Below are 17,399 nucleotides of genomic sequence, written 5' to 3'. Positions count from 1 at the left end.
GAGAGGACGGCAGGCAGCACAGGCCGGTCAGCAAGGTCGGAGCGCACAGAAGCGGGCAGCACAGACCAGTCAGCAAGGTCAGAGCGCGCAGAAGTGCTCTCAAGGACTCTTGCTGTTCAACTCTGTGAGGCACTGTGACCAGACTTCACACTCAGAAGGAAAACAACCCACAAAGCAACAAGGCTACAGCCCATCACTTACTTAAGTGTGCTGCAGGACAGCATACGTTCTAAGCGTAACAACCATAGACCAGGCAAAGTTCTCAGAGCATATACTGATGCTCTGATACCAACCCCAAACAAGGGAAAAGACCTCACGTGCCATCTGGAGATGTGATAAAAGGGCATTAAAGCATGAGGACTTTATATACATTTGTATCAGTCTGGGGTAGGGGAGGGGCAACTGACCAGATAAGAGGCAAGATGTTCAATAAGTACTTCTTCTAACTTTTATAATTTTAATATTTATTTATTTATTATGTATACAATGTTCTGCCTGCCCTCCAGAAGAAGCACCAGATCATATTACAGAAGGTTATGAGCCACCATGTGATTTCTGGGAATTGAACTCAGAACCTCTGGAAGAGCAAACCTCTGAGCCATCTCCAGCCCCCTAACTTTTATATTTCCGATCATGTAAATATAATCACCTATTTTTAAAAAAAACTTAAGAGCCAGGCAGTGGTGGCCCATGCATGCGTTTAATCCCAGTACTCGGGAGGCAGAGGCAGGTGGATTGCTATGAGTTCGAGGCCAGCCTGGTCTACAAAATGAGTCCAGGACAGCCAAGGCTACACAGAGAAACCCTGTCTTGAAAAACAAACAAACAAACAACAACAAAACAAAACTTAAATAGAAAGATTAAAAACAGTTTGTGTGTTAAAGAGAGGGTCAAACAGGGCTGTAGATAACTCAGCTGCTAAGATCGCACACTGCTCTTACAGAGGATGGGGGTTCGGCTCCCTGCAGTCCTAGCAGGAGGCTCACAACCACTTGTACCTCCAGCTCCAGGGTTTTCAACAGATCTGGCCTCTACACCCATGTTCACACATCCACACACATATAAAATCTAAAGAGAATGTGTAAACTAAATGCCAAGACTGGCTGTCTCACATGTCTGCATATGCCCAGTACGAGGGCTCTTATTCCCCCCCCTGCCCCCCTGCCCTCCCCCCCCCCATTCCCTTTAAGGATAGAACGGAAGCAACAGACAAGGCAGGGGGCTCCTGCTGTAGGTCATCACCCACTGAGCTCTAGGGACACGAGGTCTGTACAGGTCCAGATTCAGGGGGCCCGGCAATGTGAGGGCTCTACATAGAGCTGGGTGTGGTGGCACGTGCCTTGTTAATGCCTGCACTCAGGAGGCAGAAGCAGGCTGACCAGGTTCCAAGCAAGGTTCCCTCCACTTACTGTGAAACTCAGGTTACTGGCAAATCTGTAAAATGTTGCATTTCTCTTCTTTAAAACTGGAGCGGGGAGTGTGGTGGCGAAACAATGCCTTCGTGACAGGAGCTGCTAGCGATTTTAAACAGAATGCAATCGCATGCACCAGTAGAAGGGGGCTTAACTAATTACAAATACCGTTAGATCACGTTTTCCTTTTTTGAGCCATGGTCTCATGTAGCCAAGGCTGGCCTTCAACTAGATACATAGCCAAGAATGACCTGTACCTCTCTCCCACTACGGAGCCCTGACTGGCCTGGAACTTGCTATGTAGAGCAGGCCTGCTTTGAACTCAAAAGTGATCTACTTGCCTCTGCTTCCTGGTGCTGGGACGGAAAACGTATCTCACAACCCTAGGTAACACCTATCTTTTGTTTGTGGTCCTGGAAGTTCACCTGAGGGGACTATACGATAGGCAAAAGCATTCTACCACCTGAGCCCAGACCTTGCCTTCCTGACCCTCCTGTTCCCGTCTCCAGAGTGCTAGGACTGCAGGCATGTGCCAACCACACCGAGTATATGCGGGGCACCCTACCAACTGCGCCATGTCCCCCGCGCAAAGACAGTGGGGGAAATAAAACTTCCTCTACTTTCAAAGCAACCTGATCAGACCGTCTCGCAGTGTTTGTTTACACGTCCGTCTCCTTCGCCGTAATATACTGTTCTATCTAGATCTGTGCCCTCAAAAGTCCAGGTCCCATGTGCATGGCTTGTGGACCCAACACTCACTTGTTGAGAATAAGTGAGTGAATGAATGAATGAATGAATGAATGAATGAAGGTGGCTATAGATAAATGAACTAATGAACGGCGAGGGGACAGGACAGCAGACAGAAGTCGCCGAGCTCTCCCGCGATGGGGGGGGGGGGACTCCCCTGAGGTCCCTCCCTTCAGAACTCATGGCCGCGCCTCTGTGCGGTCCATCTGCGAATCAGACCGGCCTTTCTTAGCCTGGCCGCTGAGGCACGAACCCGCGTCTCCTCGGCCAATCCATCCCACTCCACCCCTCACCTTGTCTCCAGGTAGACGTTGGGCGGCTGCCAGGTGTCAGGGGGAATCGCCGCCATGCTGAGCGAAGGTATCCCGTAGCAATCACTACTTCCGGCGGCGTTGACTGGGGACCCGTTCCTGCGGCGCACACTTCCGGCTCCCGCCGACCAGCCGGTTTGAGTGTTAGGATTTAGGGCGCTGGGACAAGGAAGATGAAGGATTCTTCTTTGGAGGCTGGGAAGGGGGCTGCAAGACGAGATACCTGGTGCAGGGACGCAAACAAATGCAAGGTCGGTCCTTCAGCGGAGTTTCGCGCGATGCTCCGTAACGGTGATTGGTCTGTTTAGGCCCGGAAGGCGGGAACACCCTTCTTCACTCTGATTGGAGGGTTGTCCAAACTGCGGAGAATTTCTTAGTTCCCTGACTTGCAGGTCTCAGAAGTTTATTACGCAGCCATGTTTGTCTTCCAACTCGCTATGTAGACCAGGCTGACCTCGAACTCTCAAGAGATCCTCCTGCTTCCGCCTCCCCAGTGCTGGGACTAAAGACGTGGACCTGCGCGCCCGGCACACTTTCCTGTTTAATCTGTTCCACAAAGCAATCCTGTTGTTAATAGTAGTCCTGGTTTTCAGATGTGAAGATTGATACTCCGCAGTTACGCGTCACGTAGCAGTCACGTGACAAGTCCGATCCTCCAGATTCCTGAAGCAGGGACCACGTGGAAATAGGGAAAGAGACGGAAGAGAACGGCAAGGTTTAAAACGACTCCTCCAGAAGGTGGTGGTCCACGCCTTTGCTCCCAGCACTCGGGGAAATAGAGGCAGGAGTATCTCAGAGTTCAAGGCCAGCCTGGTTTACAGAGTGAGTTCCAGGACAGCCAGGGCTGCACAGAACAACCCTGTCTCAAACACACACACCCACACACCCACACACAAAAGGACTGGCTTATGATAAGTTGGCACCCCAAAGTTGTTCAGGGTGACAGGAGAAACAAAGAATGGAGAGGTATAGTGGGAGAACAAGACAGAGGCAGGGGGGCTGGAGAGATGGCTCAGAGGTTAAGAGTACTGTCTGCTTTTCCAAAGGTCCTGAGTTCAATTCCCAGCAACCACACGGTGGCTCACAACAAAAACAAGATAGAAGCAGGATGAATAGACTAGTATTGCTGGAGCTGGAGCAGTGCGCCTGTTGCTAGACTGCCTAATAGGGCTCAGTGGGTAACGTGCCTGCTGTACAAGCACAGGTACCGGAGTTTAGGTGCCCAGCACCCATGCAAACGTCAGGTGTGCACCTGTATGCACCTGTGACCGTGACCTCAGCATTGGGTAGCACAGATGGAAGACTCCATGGAGCTGGTTCTAAGATCAGTGAGCTACTCGGGAAATATATGTTTTATATTAAACATCCCATAATTAACAACAAAGAAGTAAGGAAATGTTTACACCCCGTCTTCAGTTCTCAGATGCATCCTCCCTCCCACCCGCCCACTTTCTGTGCAGCAAGGCAAAACCAAAACAAATGCAAACCCTGATAACCCGCAGTTCCCAAGAAAACTAAGCAAGGGATATTACAAGTAGCTCTGAACCCTTTGCACGCCCAGGACTTACAAGCCCAACAAAGCTGGGGGTAAGTGTTCCTGGGGAACTCTCCTGTCAAAGGCTAGATGAACAAAAGTGATTTTTGAGCGGGCATATGGCATTAGAAAACAGAACCCTGGCCCTCTACAAAAGCAGTAAGTGCTTTTAACACCTGAGCTATCTCTCCATCCCTAAGAACGTTTTTCATGATTAAGGAAAAAGATTAAAAAGTCTCTTGGGCAGGGAGATAGCTCAGAGGGCAAGGATGCTTGCTACCTGATGGCCTGAGTTCAACCTGGGACCTACACAGCAGAACTGAGACTCACGACAGACAGTGCCCCCCCACCCCCGCCTCTCTCTGCAGGGGCTATATCTTAGTGGTAGAGCACTTACCCAGCATGCTAAAAGCTCACACTAAACTATCAAAGCGGCTAGCTTCCACAGCCTGAAATCATAGGTACTTTTTAATCTTTTTTTTTTTTTCTTCCAAGACAGGGTTTCTCTGTGTAGCCTTGGCTGTCCTGGACTCCCTTTGTAGATCCAGCTGGCCTCGAACTCACAGTGATCTGCCTCCCACGTGCTGGGATTAAAGGCATGCGCCACCACTGCCTGGCCTTTTTATCTTTTATAAAAAAGTTTTTGGGACGTGCTTTGAAGCATCTTTAAATTTTTGGCATTTTCAGTGTGCTATACCAAGGCAATCCCGTGTCAACTTAAAAACCCAGTGTTGAGTGTGGCCCCCGACTCAGCACCATTGACAGTAATTTCTGACCCACATTTTACATGGTGCGCTGTGTGAGCCAACCTGGGTATTAGGATGTATGGGCGGTGCACTACGGCAAAATAGAAATCACCCCACACAGCAGATCCACGGGAGAGGCTTTATTACTGTGGGGAGGGGGTGTCCAGAGACAGTCTCTGAAGGGGGTGATGGGAGGAATTCCTTTTAATAAGATGACCCAAAGCATATGCAGAAAATGCAGATGTGGGTTAGGGGACTTAAATCCTGCTGGCTGTCAGTGACAGATTCCAGAGTGGCTTTGAAGTTGTCTGTTTTTCCGTGGTCCCAGAGCCGGGTGTGGTGGTGCACTGCACGTCTTTAATCCCAGCATTCATGAGGCAGAGGCAGGCAGATCGCTGTGAGTTTGAAGCCAGCCGGGTCTACAAAATGAGTCCAGGACAGCCAGGGCCACACAGAGAAACCCTGTCTTGAAAAACTAGAAGGGGGGTGGGGCGGGGGAGGAGGCAGAAACGGGATGATGGACGGCGAGGAGAGGGAACATGGCTGATATCTGTTCATCATGAAACTTCCTGGTGATCGGAGACCTTGTCTCTCTCAGGATGTGGCCTCAGCAGCAGGGAATATTTGATTGTACTTAGCATTTCATTCTGTGACCAGGAGCTGATAAGTCTGTAAAAGCAACTCATTTAATTAGACATCTTTCGAGGTCGGTGTTGGTGGGATGTACAGACGGAGTTAATGAAGCAAGGTGTGAAGAGCAAGACCAGAGAAACGAGCAGAAGGCGGTGTGTGTGTGTGTGTGTGTGTGTGTGTGTGTGTTCGACAGGGTAAAACCCACACCCATGCGGGATTCTCGAAGGTCCAGGAGTTAGACGCCGCTGCAAGCTGCTCCCTCTGCCTTTGGAGCTCTGCCTGAAGTGCTTGGATCTTATCTTGTCCTATAGCTGATGGCTGACATAAAAACAGCATTCCTCTTGGAGAAAGAGACAAAGACCGCTGCCAAAGAGTCGATTTGTCCCTGAAGAGTTAATATTGTCTGAGCCACTTGCTGCAGGTCCTGGATAAACTCTGTTACAGTTTTAAGCCATTGTGTGGGTGCTGGGAACTGAACCCGGGTCCTCTGCAGGAGCAGCCAGCGTTCATAGCCACGAGCCGCCTCTCCAGCCCGTGTAACTGTAATTTTAAGGAGTGGACAAAGAGTCAGCTCCAAGTCCGCTAAAGGGACAGGTAACGACAGGCGCCAGGAGGGATTTGATTGTGTCCTTACTGGGGAGGGCATAGAGTCGGGTGGTGGCTGTTTCTCTGGTTTGCCCGACCCCGACTCACAATCACGATGACTTTGTAGTTGCAGCATCAGGGCTGAGCCCCAGTATTTTGTTTGCAGGTCCCATGTGGAAATTAGTTCAAGGCTCCGACAGAGGGGCTGGAGAGATGGCTCAGCTGTTAAGAGCCCTGGGAAGAGCCTCGCTCTTCCAGAGGATTTGAACTTGGTTCCCACTGCGCTCACAACTGTCTGTAAGTGCAGATCCGTGGGACCCGGGGACCCAGGGACCCGCGAGGATCCAAGCATTCACATTCCTACATGGAGAAACGCACACACATAATTAAAAAGAGTAAAGGGTAATATATATGTTTTCTTTTTGAAGCTCTAGCGTTACACACAGTTCCGGACCGAGGAGCGTGGCATCAAATGCTGACGGCCACTCCCTATTTGTGAGCGAAATCTCCAAGCTAACTAGCTCCATAAACCCGTTTGGCCGGTGCAAGATTAAATGCTGTGAGGATGTTTATGTTGTAACAGAACTGCTGAAGCAGTTTCATAAGAGTAAAGCGCTTAAAAAAAAAAGTACCAAGAAAAGACTTGATACCCTGTGAGCATATACAGCGGGAGGAGGTCCCCCTCAGTCACAGACATAGGGGAGGGGAGTAAGGGGAAAATGGGAGGGAGGGAGGAATGGGAGGATACAAGGGAGGGGATAACAACTGAGATGTAATATGAATAAATTAATAAAATATATTTTTTTTAAAAGTAAAGCGCTTAGTAATGCCTACCACAGAATCAGCGGGCAGTAGATACAAACGAGTAAGCAGAGTGTAAATGTAAGTGATTTGAGTCCGTGAGCTCAGACCAAGAGAGAGAGACAGAGACAGAGACAGAGAGACAGCGACAGAGACAGAGACAGAGACAGAGAGACAGAGACAGAGAGAGACACAGAGGGAGACTGAGACAGAGAAAGAATAGTCTAGGGCTGAGAAGGCGCAGTAGTGAGATATGGACGCCAGGGGGCGCAAGAGCACAAGCTTTCCAGATACCGCGAGAGTTGCCCCGGTCCCGAGCCCTTGCCGGATCTGTTTTGGAGCGTGGGGCGCAAAGAGGTTTTTTTCTTTGTGTTCGAAGCCTGACCGGAGGCGTGAGAATCGCTTCCGGGTCGAGCTGCCGGAAGCAGGAAGTTGTTGGCCCATCCTCCTCGCCCGGCGGCTGGTGTCCCCGAGGCGGGAGGAGCCCGAGAGGGCGCGGGCCCGCATGTGAGTGACTGGGGCCCGAGGCCGGGAGGGGGGGGGAGGAGGCCGCCGCCCTCCGTGGCCGCCACAGCCTCGCGCCGCCCCTCTCGCCGCGGTCGCCACTTTCCCCCTCTACTGCTGACAGACATCCTCCCACCCCCACCCCACCCCCCGCCGTTCCCTCGGGGTTGGCTCCCTTCAGACAGCTCGCGGAGGCCCGCGGAGGAGAGGGAAACCGGGTCCGACCCTGCTTGAACGCGGTTCGCAGGCGTCGCTCCGTGTTCGAAAGCCCTGACCCAGCTCGCCGCCCTGTCACGGGTACCTTAGCATCACCAGAGCCCATCCCTGACCCCTTCTTAGACATCTCTCCCTAAATGTTAAGGAGGAAATTATTTATTTATTTATTTATTTATTTATTTATTATAACGAGGACTTAACGTGATAAACCTGGCGTCTCAGATGTCAGAAAGGAAATGTGTCTTGGTGTACTGACCTGAGTAAAAGAACTGTTAGCAATCGCCTGGCAGTACAAGAAAAATCACCTGCCTGGTGTTTCATCGCATTTTAAGACTTAACCTTGCAGGCCACGTGCCGTGAGTGTGCTATGTCAGAAACATAAAGGGACACGTTTGTCTTTTCACAGTGTCAGGCCTTACCGCGAAGAACAGATTCGCAAACTGGATTTCATTGGCTGCGATTTTGCTAAGAACTGGAGATTTCCCCCGACAGCTGGCCAGTTTCCAAAAATAGATGGTATTCCTCCCATCTTGATTGGTGATATTAACTCTCACATAGCACGGCACAGCTCACAGCAAGTCTGTGTCTACCCAGGTTATTGAGTGGCTACACAAAGGCTAAAGAGACCAAAGTGGGGTTCAGGGCGGCCTCACAGGAGTCAGAAGAGAGTGTTACAGACGGAAAGAAAAAGACAAGCGTTCAGATAAGATGTGAAGAAAGCCTTAGAGCTGAGGGATGCTGACGCTCCACCTCACCGTTGAGGTGAGCTTGGAAGCCATTCAGAAGGACAAACAGGCAGGTGGCGCCCTCAGCTGTGGGGGGAGGGGGGTCTGGCCAGGCCTGAGCTGCAGGTATGGATGGGTAGGAGTTCGCTGCTGTCAGCCTTTCATGAACACATTCATGGTCAAATGACAGGTCAGTTGTGGGGGGGAGGGGGGGGTGACACCGGTACAGTGTTAGAAGGCTTCCTCTTCTTCGTGGGGTCCAAGTGAGGGTGCTGGATCTTTACCTCATCCTAGCGTATTTGATAAGTTGTTTTTATCTAGTGTCTCTGATAATGGTTTTTCTGATATGAGATCATAGGGTCCCAATTTATTTTGGTAAGTTATTGTTGGTTGTTTTTTTTTTTTAAAGATTTATTTATTATATATACAGTATGCACCAAATCACATTATAGGTGGTTGTGAGCCACCATGTGGTTGCTGGGAATTGAACTCAGGACCTCTGGAAGAGTAGAGTAGTCAGTGCTCTTAACCGCTGAGCCATCTCTCCAGCCCCCTGTTGGTTGGTTTTTTGTTTGTTTGTTTTGTTTTGTTTTTCCTCCCTGGCTGGTCTGTGTAGACCAGAATGGCCTCCAACTCACAGAGACCTGCCTCTACCTCCCAAGGGGTGGGATTAAAGGCCTGTGCCACCACATCTGGCCACTTTAATAAGTTTATAGGTGAAAAAGTTTGTTTTATTACTTTTATAAAAAACGATTTGTCAGTCTGTGCGTGTGGGGGGTGTTAACGGCTAATGGTGTCCTATGCACAAGGAGGTGCACAGTGTCCCCGCCTGTGCGTTTTCACTTAGAATATAGCCAAATGCTGCTTATAAAGTGCAGTCATCCAGGGCAAGGCGCAGCCTGGAAACTGCTGCTTCACACAGTATATAGTAACATACAACAGGGCGCAGACAGCCTGATCGCAGCCTCTGAAAGCCCGCTTAACCTGGGTATGGAGCGCTCTCCCAGTCATCAGGCACACCCCACGTCTTGGTGTTCTGATCCTTCTCGTTGGCCGCTTGGTAGCTCCAGTGTGGAGCTTTTTACGTGCCTCCCTTCTCTGTTCCCCGCCCCCCCTTCTGTCTGTCTGTCTGTCTCTCCCCTCCCTTCTGTCTGTCTGTCTGTCTCTCCCCCCTCTCCCCATTATCTTGAGGTTGAATTACTTCAGTTTCTCTCTTAAGAGCATGCCGGGAATGGGGTGTGGCTCGGTGGTAGAGTGCTGGACAAGTTAGTATGCACACGACCCTATGTGCAGTTCCCAGTACTGAAAGGAAACAAAACAGATTACATAAGTCAGGATGGTGATTGGCTTTAATCCCAGTGCTTGGGAGATAGAGGCAGGATCAGGAGTTCAAGGCCAGCCTAGACTACATGAAACCTATCTCAAACAAACAACTCACCGCCCAAGACCTCTAAGTACACATGTACAAACAGGTGGGTATTTGTGTGGACGTTCACCCTTGCTGCCTTGCAGTTCAGGCTGAATGTTCACGTACCCCAACTTGTTTACCAGAAAGAACCAACCGCAGGCCCCTCTGCAACAGTCATAGTTGCTCTTACCCACTAAGCTACCTCAGTAGGCTGCACTTTCCATGCCCATCTGTCTGCTTTAACACTGCTTCTTTTCTGCCTTGAAACAATTTTCATGACTCTGTTTGAGCCCCTGTCCTCTCCATTGCTCGCTAACACAAAAAAGGTATGGGTGCTAGCTTCCAAGCTGCTGCTCAGCCGCCCTCAGCAGGCCGATGCACATCACAGGAAGCGCAGTGCACAAAACACAAGATGCACACAGGAAACAGTGCTCGGTGGGTCCTTTCTGTGACTCTGTTCCTTCACTAGGTTCTTAGGGGGCAGGGGGCCCTGTGCTGTTATTTTCTCCATCTTAAAACAAAACAAAACAAAACTTTTTAAAAAGTTACTATTATTATGTGCATTGGTGTTTACCCACATGTGTGTCTGTGTGAGGGTGTTAGTTCCCTGGAACTGGAGTTGCAGACAGTTGTGAGCTGCCATATGGGTGCTGGGAATTGAACCCTGGTCCTCTGCAAGAGCAGGCAGTGCTCTTAACTGCCCAGCCATCCCTCTAGCCCCAAGTTATTATTATTATTTTTAATTCTTGTGAACGTGATGAGGCCAGAAGAGGGTGCCAGGTCCCCTGGAGTGGGCGTTGGAGGTGGGGTGTCATAGGCAGTTGTGAGTTGTCATGTGGGTACTGAGAACCAACCCAGGTCTTCTGAAATATCAGTAAGTGCTCTTAATCACTGAGCCATCTCTGCAGCCTACATTTTTCTCCATTTATTTGCTTTGAAGAATGCACAGTGTAGTTTGGGAGGGGGATGGAAGAGAAAGTACAAAGCAATAGGATTGTCTGAGGTTCAGTGGACAAAGTCCAGGTTGAGGGCTTAAAGAGTTTATTTATTGAGCAAAGCACTGGAAAATAGGCTTTTTAGGAAGAGGAAATTATGTGTTCAAAAGCCTAGAGCTGTGAACTAGCATGGCATTGGAGAAGGTTAGGAAGGGTTAGTGGAAAAATAAGATGGATCAAGTAGGTGGTGACCAGACCACACTAGGCTCTGGCAAGTAGTTTAGACTTCATCTTATAACAATTATTATTAAGTATTTATTTACATTGATATTGGAACAAATTTCATATATACCATTGTATAATCCTCAATTGGAGTAGCTATAACTCTCCCCATTGTTCTTGTTTTTATTTTGTTTTTTTCTTTGTTTTGTTTTGTTTTGTTTTTCGAGACAGGGTTCCTCTGGGTAGCCTTGCCTGTCCTGGACTTGCTTTGTAGACCAGGCTGGCCTCGAACTCACAGAGATCCGCCTGCCTCTACCTCCCACCATGCCCAGGGCTTTATCCCCATTGGTTTTTTTGTTTGTTTGGTTGGTTGGTTTGGTTTGGTTGGTTTGGTTTGGTTTTGGTTTTTTGGTGTTTTGTTTTTGTTTTGTTTTGTTTTGTTTTGAGACAGGTTTCAGTGTAGTTCAGGCTAAACTGGAACTTGCTGTATCAGTGAACTGATCCTCCTGATTCTAATTCCTGAGTGCTGGAATTACAGATGTGTATCCCACACCTGGTTTATTATCCCTATTTTATAAGTGAAAAATTCTAAGATATTATCAATAAGTAGAAAAGGCTATGGGGCTAGAGAGATGGCTCAGAGGTTTAGAGCACTGACTCCTAATCTGGAGGTCCTGAGTTCAGTTCCCAGCAACCACATGGTGGCTCACAACCATCTATTATGAGATCTGATGCCCTCTTCTGGCCTGCAGGTGTACATGCAGGCAGAGTCTTGTATACATAATAATAAATACATCTTTAAGAAAGAAAGAAAGGAAGGAAGAAAGAAAGAAAGAAAAAGCTAGCCGGGTCCAGCTTTTTTCCACTCTAGCCCCTGTGTCCTTAGCAGCCATACTAAACTGTGCCCCAGAAGAGCATCGGGCATCTTCAAAGGTGCTTAAGCCCTACACGTTATGTTTCAGGAAAATAGCTTGTGAATAAGAAAAAGGCTAGGCTGAAGAGAAAGGCTGGAAGTACAGAGACCAACTTTATGTCTCTAATGGTTCACAGTAGAAAAAATTTAATTAAATCACTTTCCTTAGATTAAAATCTCTGTCTTATAAGTCTTACTGGCCTTGAAATCACTGTGTAGCTGAAGCTGGCCTCAGTCGTGCAGAGATCTTCCTGCCTCTGCTCCTCTGCGTTGGCATTGAGGACATCACACCTGAATCAAAGGATTCAGCGGTGAGCTCACAGGCACAAGGAGGCAGAAGGGAAAATGTTCACTTAAATTCAGAGCACTAGTGCTTTCATTCAAATAAGGAGAGAAGAAAGAAAGAGAGGGCCCAAGAGACGGCTTAGCAGCTGAAAGCCCTCACCAGCGAGTCTGATGCCCTGAGCTTCCTCCTGGGACCTATATGTAGGAGGGTGGAACCACCTCATGTCCACACACAAAAGAAAGTAAGCATTTGAGAAGGACATGTGGGAGCAGGAGCTGACAGGGACACTTTCCACAGTGGGAAAGTTGGGTTAGCCCAGTGGATAAGTAAATGCTTGGCCCTTGAGCTCTATAAAGCACTGTGCCTGAAGCAGATTGGAGGATGATTATTGGCTGTAGTTGAAGCCATGGGGGGCGGGGGGTGTGTGTGTGAGAAGGTCAAAGACAACTGGTGAGTGTTCATCTCCGGCATGAGAATGGGTCTGAGTGGACTAGGAGACCATGGCTAGCAATGGCAGGTGCTTGGCAGAGGTCAGATAAAGCAGTCACTGGAAAACGCCCTTTGGACTTGGCACCAGGAAAACCGCTGGTGACTAGTGAGAGCCAACTTGGTCAAGAGAGAACGCAGGAATATGATTCAGCAGGTCAGTGAAGGAGCGGAGGCCTGAGGAAGAGGACCACCCCTCCTGGATTTGGCTCTGAAAGGGGAGGCCAGAGAGAGTGAGCATTACAGCGCTGGAGGGGGCAGATTTTTTAATGGTAGCACAGGAAAAGGCGAGGCTTGGAGGAGAGAGAGGTAAGTTTAAACATGTTCAGACCTAGGAATGTTCTGTGTGGAATAGATCAGAGCCAGCAGCCGAAGCTATCTGAGATCTTGGATCTATAAAAAGGTATTGTGTGTGAGTGTGTGTGTGCAGATATTAGAATACATACTAAGTCTTAGGTAATGTTAGAGAATTAGTAATTTTACCATTTTGTGAGAAATTCTTATGAGATGCTGAAATGTTTAGAGGTTATTTAATAATGTGTCAAATGATTCTGATAGAAACAGAGCAGGGCACTCCTTTGTGAGTCCCAGCCCTTGGAAAGCGGAGGCAGGCGGATCTCTGTACATTCCAGGCCAGCATGGTCTACAGAGCTAGTTCTAGGACAGCCAGGGCGACACAGAGACCCTGCCATGAAAAACAAGAGCAACAGGGGGATGTGGGGGAGAGGTGGGCCAGGGTTGACAGCAGATAGGACATTGTGTAGACAGTTATTTTTCTTTCTGTTTTCCAGAAGTTTGAAATCTTTTCAAAATAAAAAGGTTGGAGAAAATAAAGAACTGAGGTATATCCATGGGGTAGCTGTTTCCCCTCCGAGTTAGGAAGGGGTAGATCTGCCAAGAATACAGAAGTGATTTAAAAACTCAAGTCTTGAAGCCGGGCGTGGTGGCACACGCCTTTAATCCCAGCACTCGGGAGGCAGAGGCAGGCGCATTGCTCTGAGTTCGAGACCAGCCTGGTCTACAAAGTGAGTCTAGGACAGCCAAGGCCACACAGAGAAACCTTGTCTCAGAAAAAAACAAAACAAAACAAAAAACTCTTAAGTCTTGCTGGAGAGCAGTTAAGAGTACAGGTTGCTCTTCTAGAGGTCCTGAGTTCAATTCTCAGCATCCACATAGTGTAGCTCACAACCATCTATAACCATAGTCTCGTAGGATCCAAGGATCCAATGCCGCCTTCTGGTGTGCAAATTGTACATACAGACAAAACACCCATATACATAAATAAATAAATCTTTAAAAAACAAAAAACCTCAAGTCTTGCCAGACAGAGATGCATAGAAAGAGGGTCATTAGATCACACATTAGAGTGCAAAAATGTAAAATTTCCTTGATTGTAAGTTTTTTCTGTAGTGTTAAACTATTTTTCTTTCTTTTTCTCCCTTTTGTTTTTTTGAGGCAGGGTCTCTCTGTGTAGCCCTGGCTGTCCTGGAACTCTGTACATAGGTGAACCCACTCTGTAGACCACACAAAGATCCCCCTGTGGGGAGATTAGGCGTGCTGCCTGGCATGCTAAACTACTAAGCATGTTCATCGTACAGAAAGCTGTGTATACTAAGATATGCAGCCTAATGGGGCTGGCAAGAAGTAAACCCTGCCACTGCCACACAGCCCTTGCCTGTCCATCATCTCAGAAAGCCTTCTCCTGCCTCATTATTTGCAAGATCGATCTTAGCATTTAAAAAAATTATTTTTGAACATTTAATTATTTAGTGTATTGTCTGAGTGCAGATACGCACATGCTACAGAGCACACGTGGAGGTCAGAGGACAAGGACGGCTTTCTGGGAGTCGGTTCTGTTCTCCCACTCGGAGGCAGCCACTGTGCTCAGCGGGCTCCTCCTGGCTCCCATCTGCCCGTAGCACTGCACACTACTCTATCTGCCACTTTCTTGCCTGTGGGTTCCAGAGACTGAACTTGAGTCTTCAGGTTTGCATTGCAAACATTCTCGCCTTCAGAGCCATCTCCTCAAACCTGTTTTTTTTTTTAAAGATTTATTTATTTGTATTTTATTATTATTTATTATGTATACAATGATGCATGTGTGCCTACACTCCAGAAGAGGGCACCAGGTCTCATTATAGATGGCTGTGAGCACCATGTGGTTGCTGGGGATTGAACTCAGGACCTCTGGAAGAACAAACAGTGCTCTTAACCTCTGAGCCATCTCTCCAGCCCCCCAAACCTGTTTCACTTTTGTTTCTGGCTTGAGGATTAAACCTAGGGCCTTCTATGTGCTAGGAAAGTGCTTAGTCACTGTTCAAAGCCCTTAAAGCATATTTTTAGTGTAGTATAGTGTTTTAGTATATATTATTAAGTCTAGGCACTCTGTTACATGGTAGATCTCTATAATTTTTTGTTTGTGTTTTTGTTTTTTGAGACAGGGTGTCTCTGTGTAGTCCTGCCTGTCCTGGACTCACTTTGTAGACCAGGCTGGCCTCGAACTCACAGAGATCAAACTCACTCTGCCTCCTGAGTGCTGGGATTACAGGCATGCACCACCAATCCCGACTTCCACCCTTTCCTTATCTAGTATATATATTAACTCTACTAGCCTGTGAGTGGACTTTAGGCTGCTCTTGTCTGAATGCTGCAATGAGCTTGGGGGGGTGCAGCTATCTTCTCAAAAGCCGCATCTCACTTCGTCTGTGTATATATCCATGAATAGGGTTGCTGGGTGCTAACAGCTCTGTTGCTCATTTCCAACATGTCCATGTTATTTCTGCTTTTGTGTTTACCAGCAGTGAAGGGTTAGTGTTGTAAATTTTAAATACAGTTTTAAATTATTTCTGTTTTGAATCACATAAATCGTTCCAATATTTTACCAGTTATTTTCCCTTAAGTACATTTGGTTTTTCTTGGTAGTTTTTGTTTATTTGTGGTTTTTTTTGTTTTGTTTTGAGACAAGGTTTCTCTATGTAGCTCTGGCTGCCCTGGAACTCAAGATGTAGACCATGCTGGCCTCAACCCCACAGAGATCTTACTGTCTGTGCCTCCCAAGTGCTGGGATTAAAGTCATACACCGCTCTGCTTGGCTCCTGGTAGTTTTTAATTGCAGTCTAAAGGATGAATCACTCTCTTTAGTAGACTGTCTTCAGCCATGAGAACCTTGGGATGACACTGAATGGAGTATATTTGTGAAGACTGCACACCGTACCCCACAGCTAGCTAGGGAGCTGACCAGGACAGAGAACCCTCCTCTCATCTCAGCAGCGGGACGTGTACTTTCAGTGAATGCACCAGCGTTGTATCTTAGAGTCGCTGGACTACCACAGCTGTTCGCGTCATGTCACTGGGGAGGGCCAGTGCAAAAGGGACTTTTTTTTCCCCTTTTTTTTCTTTTTTTTTTTTCTTTTTTTGAGACAGGGTCTCACTGTGTAGCTCTAGCTGGTCTGGAACTTGCTCTGTAGACCAGGTTGGCCTCGAACTCACAAAGATCCAGCTGCCTCTGCCTCCTGAGTGCTGGATTAAAGGCGTGCGCCACCATAGCTTGCTCAAAAGGGACAATTAATTTCTTCTGCTCTCTTAGCCTCTTTTCTGCTTTCAACAAATTTGTTTGGCTTTTATGTAAAATTTATTTTATTCCCCCCCCTCTGTGTGTGTGTGTGTGTGTGTGTGTGTGTGTGTGTGTGTGTGTTTATGCACTATATGCTTGTACTCCAGGGCACTAAATTCCCTGGAGTTGGAGTTACAGGTAGTTGTGAACCATGACGTGGGTGCTGAGAGCCAGACCCAGATCCTCAGCAAGAGCCGCAAGTGTTCTTAATGGCTGAGCCATCTCTCCCCCACCCGTCTGTTCAGTTTTTGAATCAGGATCTTACATAGCCCAAGGTGGCCCTAAACTTTAGGTATAGCTGAGAGTGGCCTAGAACTCCTGATCTTCCATAATCTTCTGGGATTATGGAGTAGTGCCACCATGCTCAGTTCCTCCAAAACCTTTTTGCTAACAAGTACTGTCCCGGCAGTTCCATGAGCCATGCTCCTATGCTGTTCCCACAGGGACTGAGACCATGTTCTGTCCCTCCACTGTGACCCAGCACCCTGGCTCACCTCTGACAGGCCTCTCTTGAAATCCAGAGTCAGATCTTGTTTCTTTGAGCAAGCTCATTTTTCATTGTGGAGGACTGCCTGGGCCCTTTGCAGTGTTGGCTCTTTACCCATTAGATGCCAATAGGTCTCCTTTAATTTTTACAATAAAGACAAAAAAATAACCCCCAAACCTTCAGACATCACCATATGCCCCCACAAAGAGCAGGCACTCTTGTTTGAGAGCGCTGTCCTGAAGCAGCTGCATTTTTAGGGGATATGCCTTTGTTAGTTCCCTTCCTTTTGCAGTTCTAGGGCTTGAACTGAGGGCTCTTGTGCCGGGCTAAACCCCTGGCCCCAGGTGTGCCTTCATTCAGCTGAGGAGAGGCATGAAAGCTTCCGTGTTGTGTTGAGCCTGTGGGAACTCAGTATGGTACTCTGCCCATCCGTGCCTCTGAATGCTCGTTGGACAATTGCAGAAATGAGTAGTGTATACATTGTCAGTTGTGTGCCCTTCTGAGATGCTGATCTCACACTGATCTGCCTGGGCCAAAGTCCATCTCTTGTTCAGTGTTCCTGTGTGTGTATCTTGTAACAGTGCCTTGTTCCAAGGGTAGCCCTTCCTAAAGCTGTTATGGTGTCTGTTTCTCTCACATGATCTGTGTGGGCATCCAGCACCTCACAGACTCATAAGCAGGTGAGTACACGCACGACATCTGAGAGTGGGACTTGATCCTGTGACTTGTAAGAGCCATTGTCATTGTTCTAGTTCATGATTGGTGTTGTTATGTCACTGCACTTCATTTGTAAATTAAACTTCCTGATGAGTGTGTATGAGGAAAGCCTGGTATG

General features: G+C 48.0%; 2 protein-coding genes across 14 annotated transcripts in view; one reads left to right on the top strand and one right to left on the bottom strand.

Moving 5' to 3' along the window:
* The window catches only part of CPNE5 (copine 5), a 114,768-nt gene extending 111,412 nt beyond the window's left edge, over nt 1-3,356 (bottom strand). The window contains exon 1 of one of the 2 annotated variants that reach the window (XM_084754037.1): nt 2,453-3,356. In XM_084754037.1, coding sequence (XP_084610163.1) covers nt 2,453-2,508 — 56 coding nt within the window. In that variant the 5' untranslated portion in view covers nt 2,509-3,356. The remainder of the gene's footprint in view (nt 1-2,452) is intronic. The other variant, XM_084754038.1, reaches the window with a different exon arrangement.
* Nucleotides 3,357-7,144: 3,788 nt separating this feature from the next.
* LOC311581622 (bombesin receptor-activated protein C6orf89 homolog) overlaps nt 7,145-17,399 on the top strand; it is a 32,142-nt gene continuing 21,887 nt past the window's right edge. For 3 of the 12 annotated variants that reach the window (XM_084754063.1, XM_084754068.1, XM_084754072.1), the window contains exon 1: nt 8,084-8,251. Coding sequence is in view for 1 of the 12 variants with exons in the window: in XM_084754062.1 (XP_084610188.1) it covers nt 7,275-7,276 (2 nt within the window). In the remaining 11 variants the exon portion in view is untranslated. Of the gene's footprint in view, nt 7,277-7,895; nt 8,006-8,083; nt 8,285-12,627; nt 12,774-17,399 lie in introns of those variants that run through there. The other 9 variants (XM_084754070.1, XM_084754074.1, XM_084754069.1 and 6 more) reach the window with 7 other exon arrangements.

Source organism: Acomys minous (genome assembly GCF_964271855.1).
Source record: "Acomys minous genome assembly, chromosome: 13".
Taxonomy (NCBI): Eukaryota; Metazoa; Chordata; class Mammalia; order Rodentia; family Muridae; genus Acomys; species Acomys minous.
This window is presented reverse-complemented; position numbering and strand designations above follow the sequence as displayed.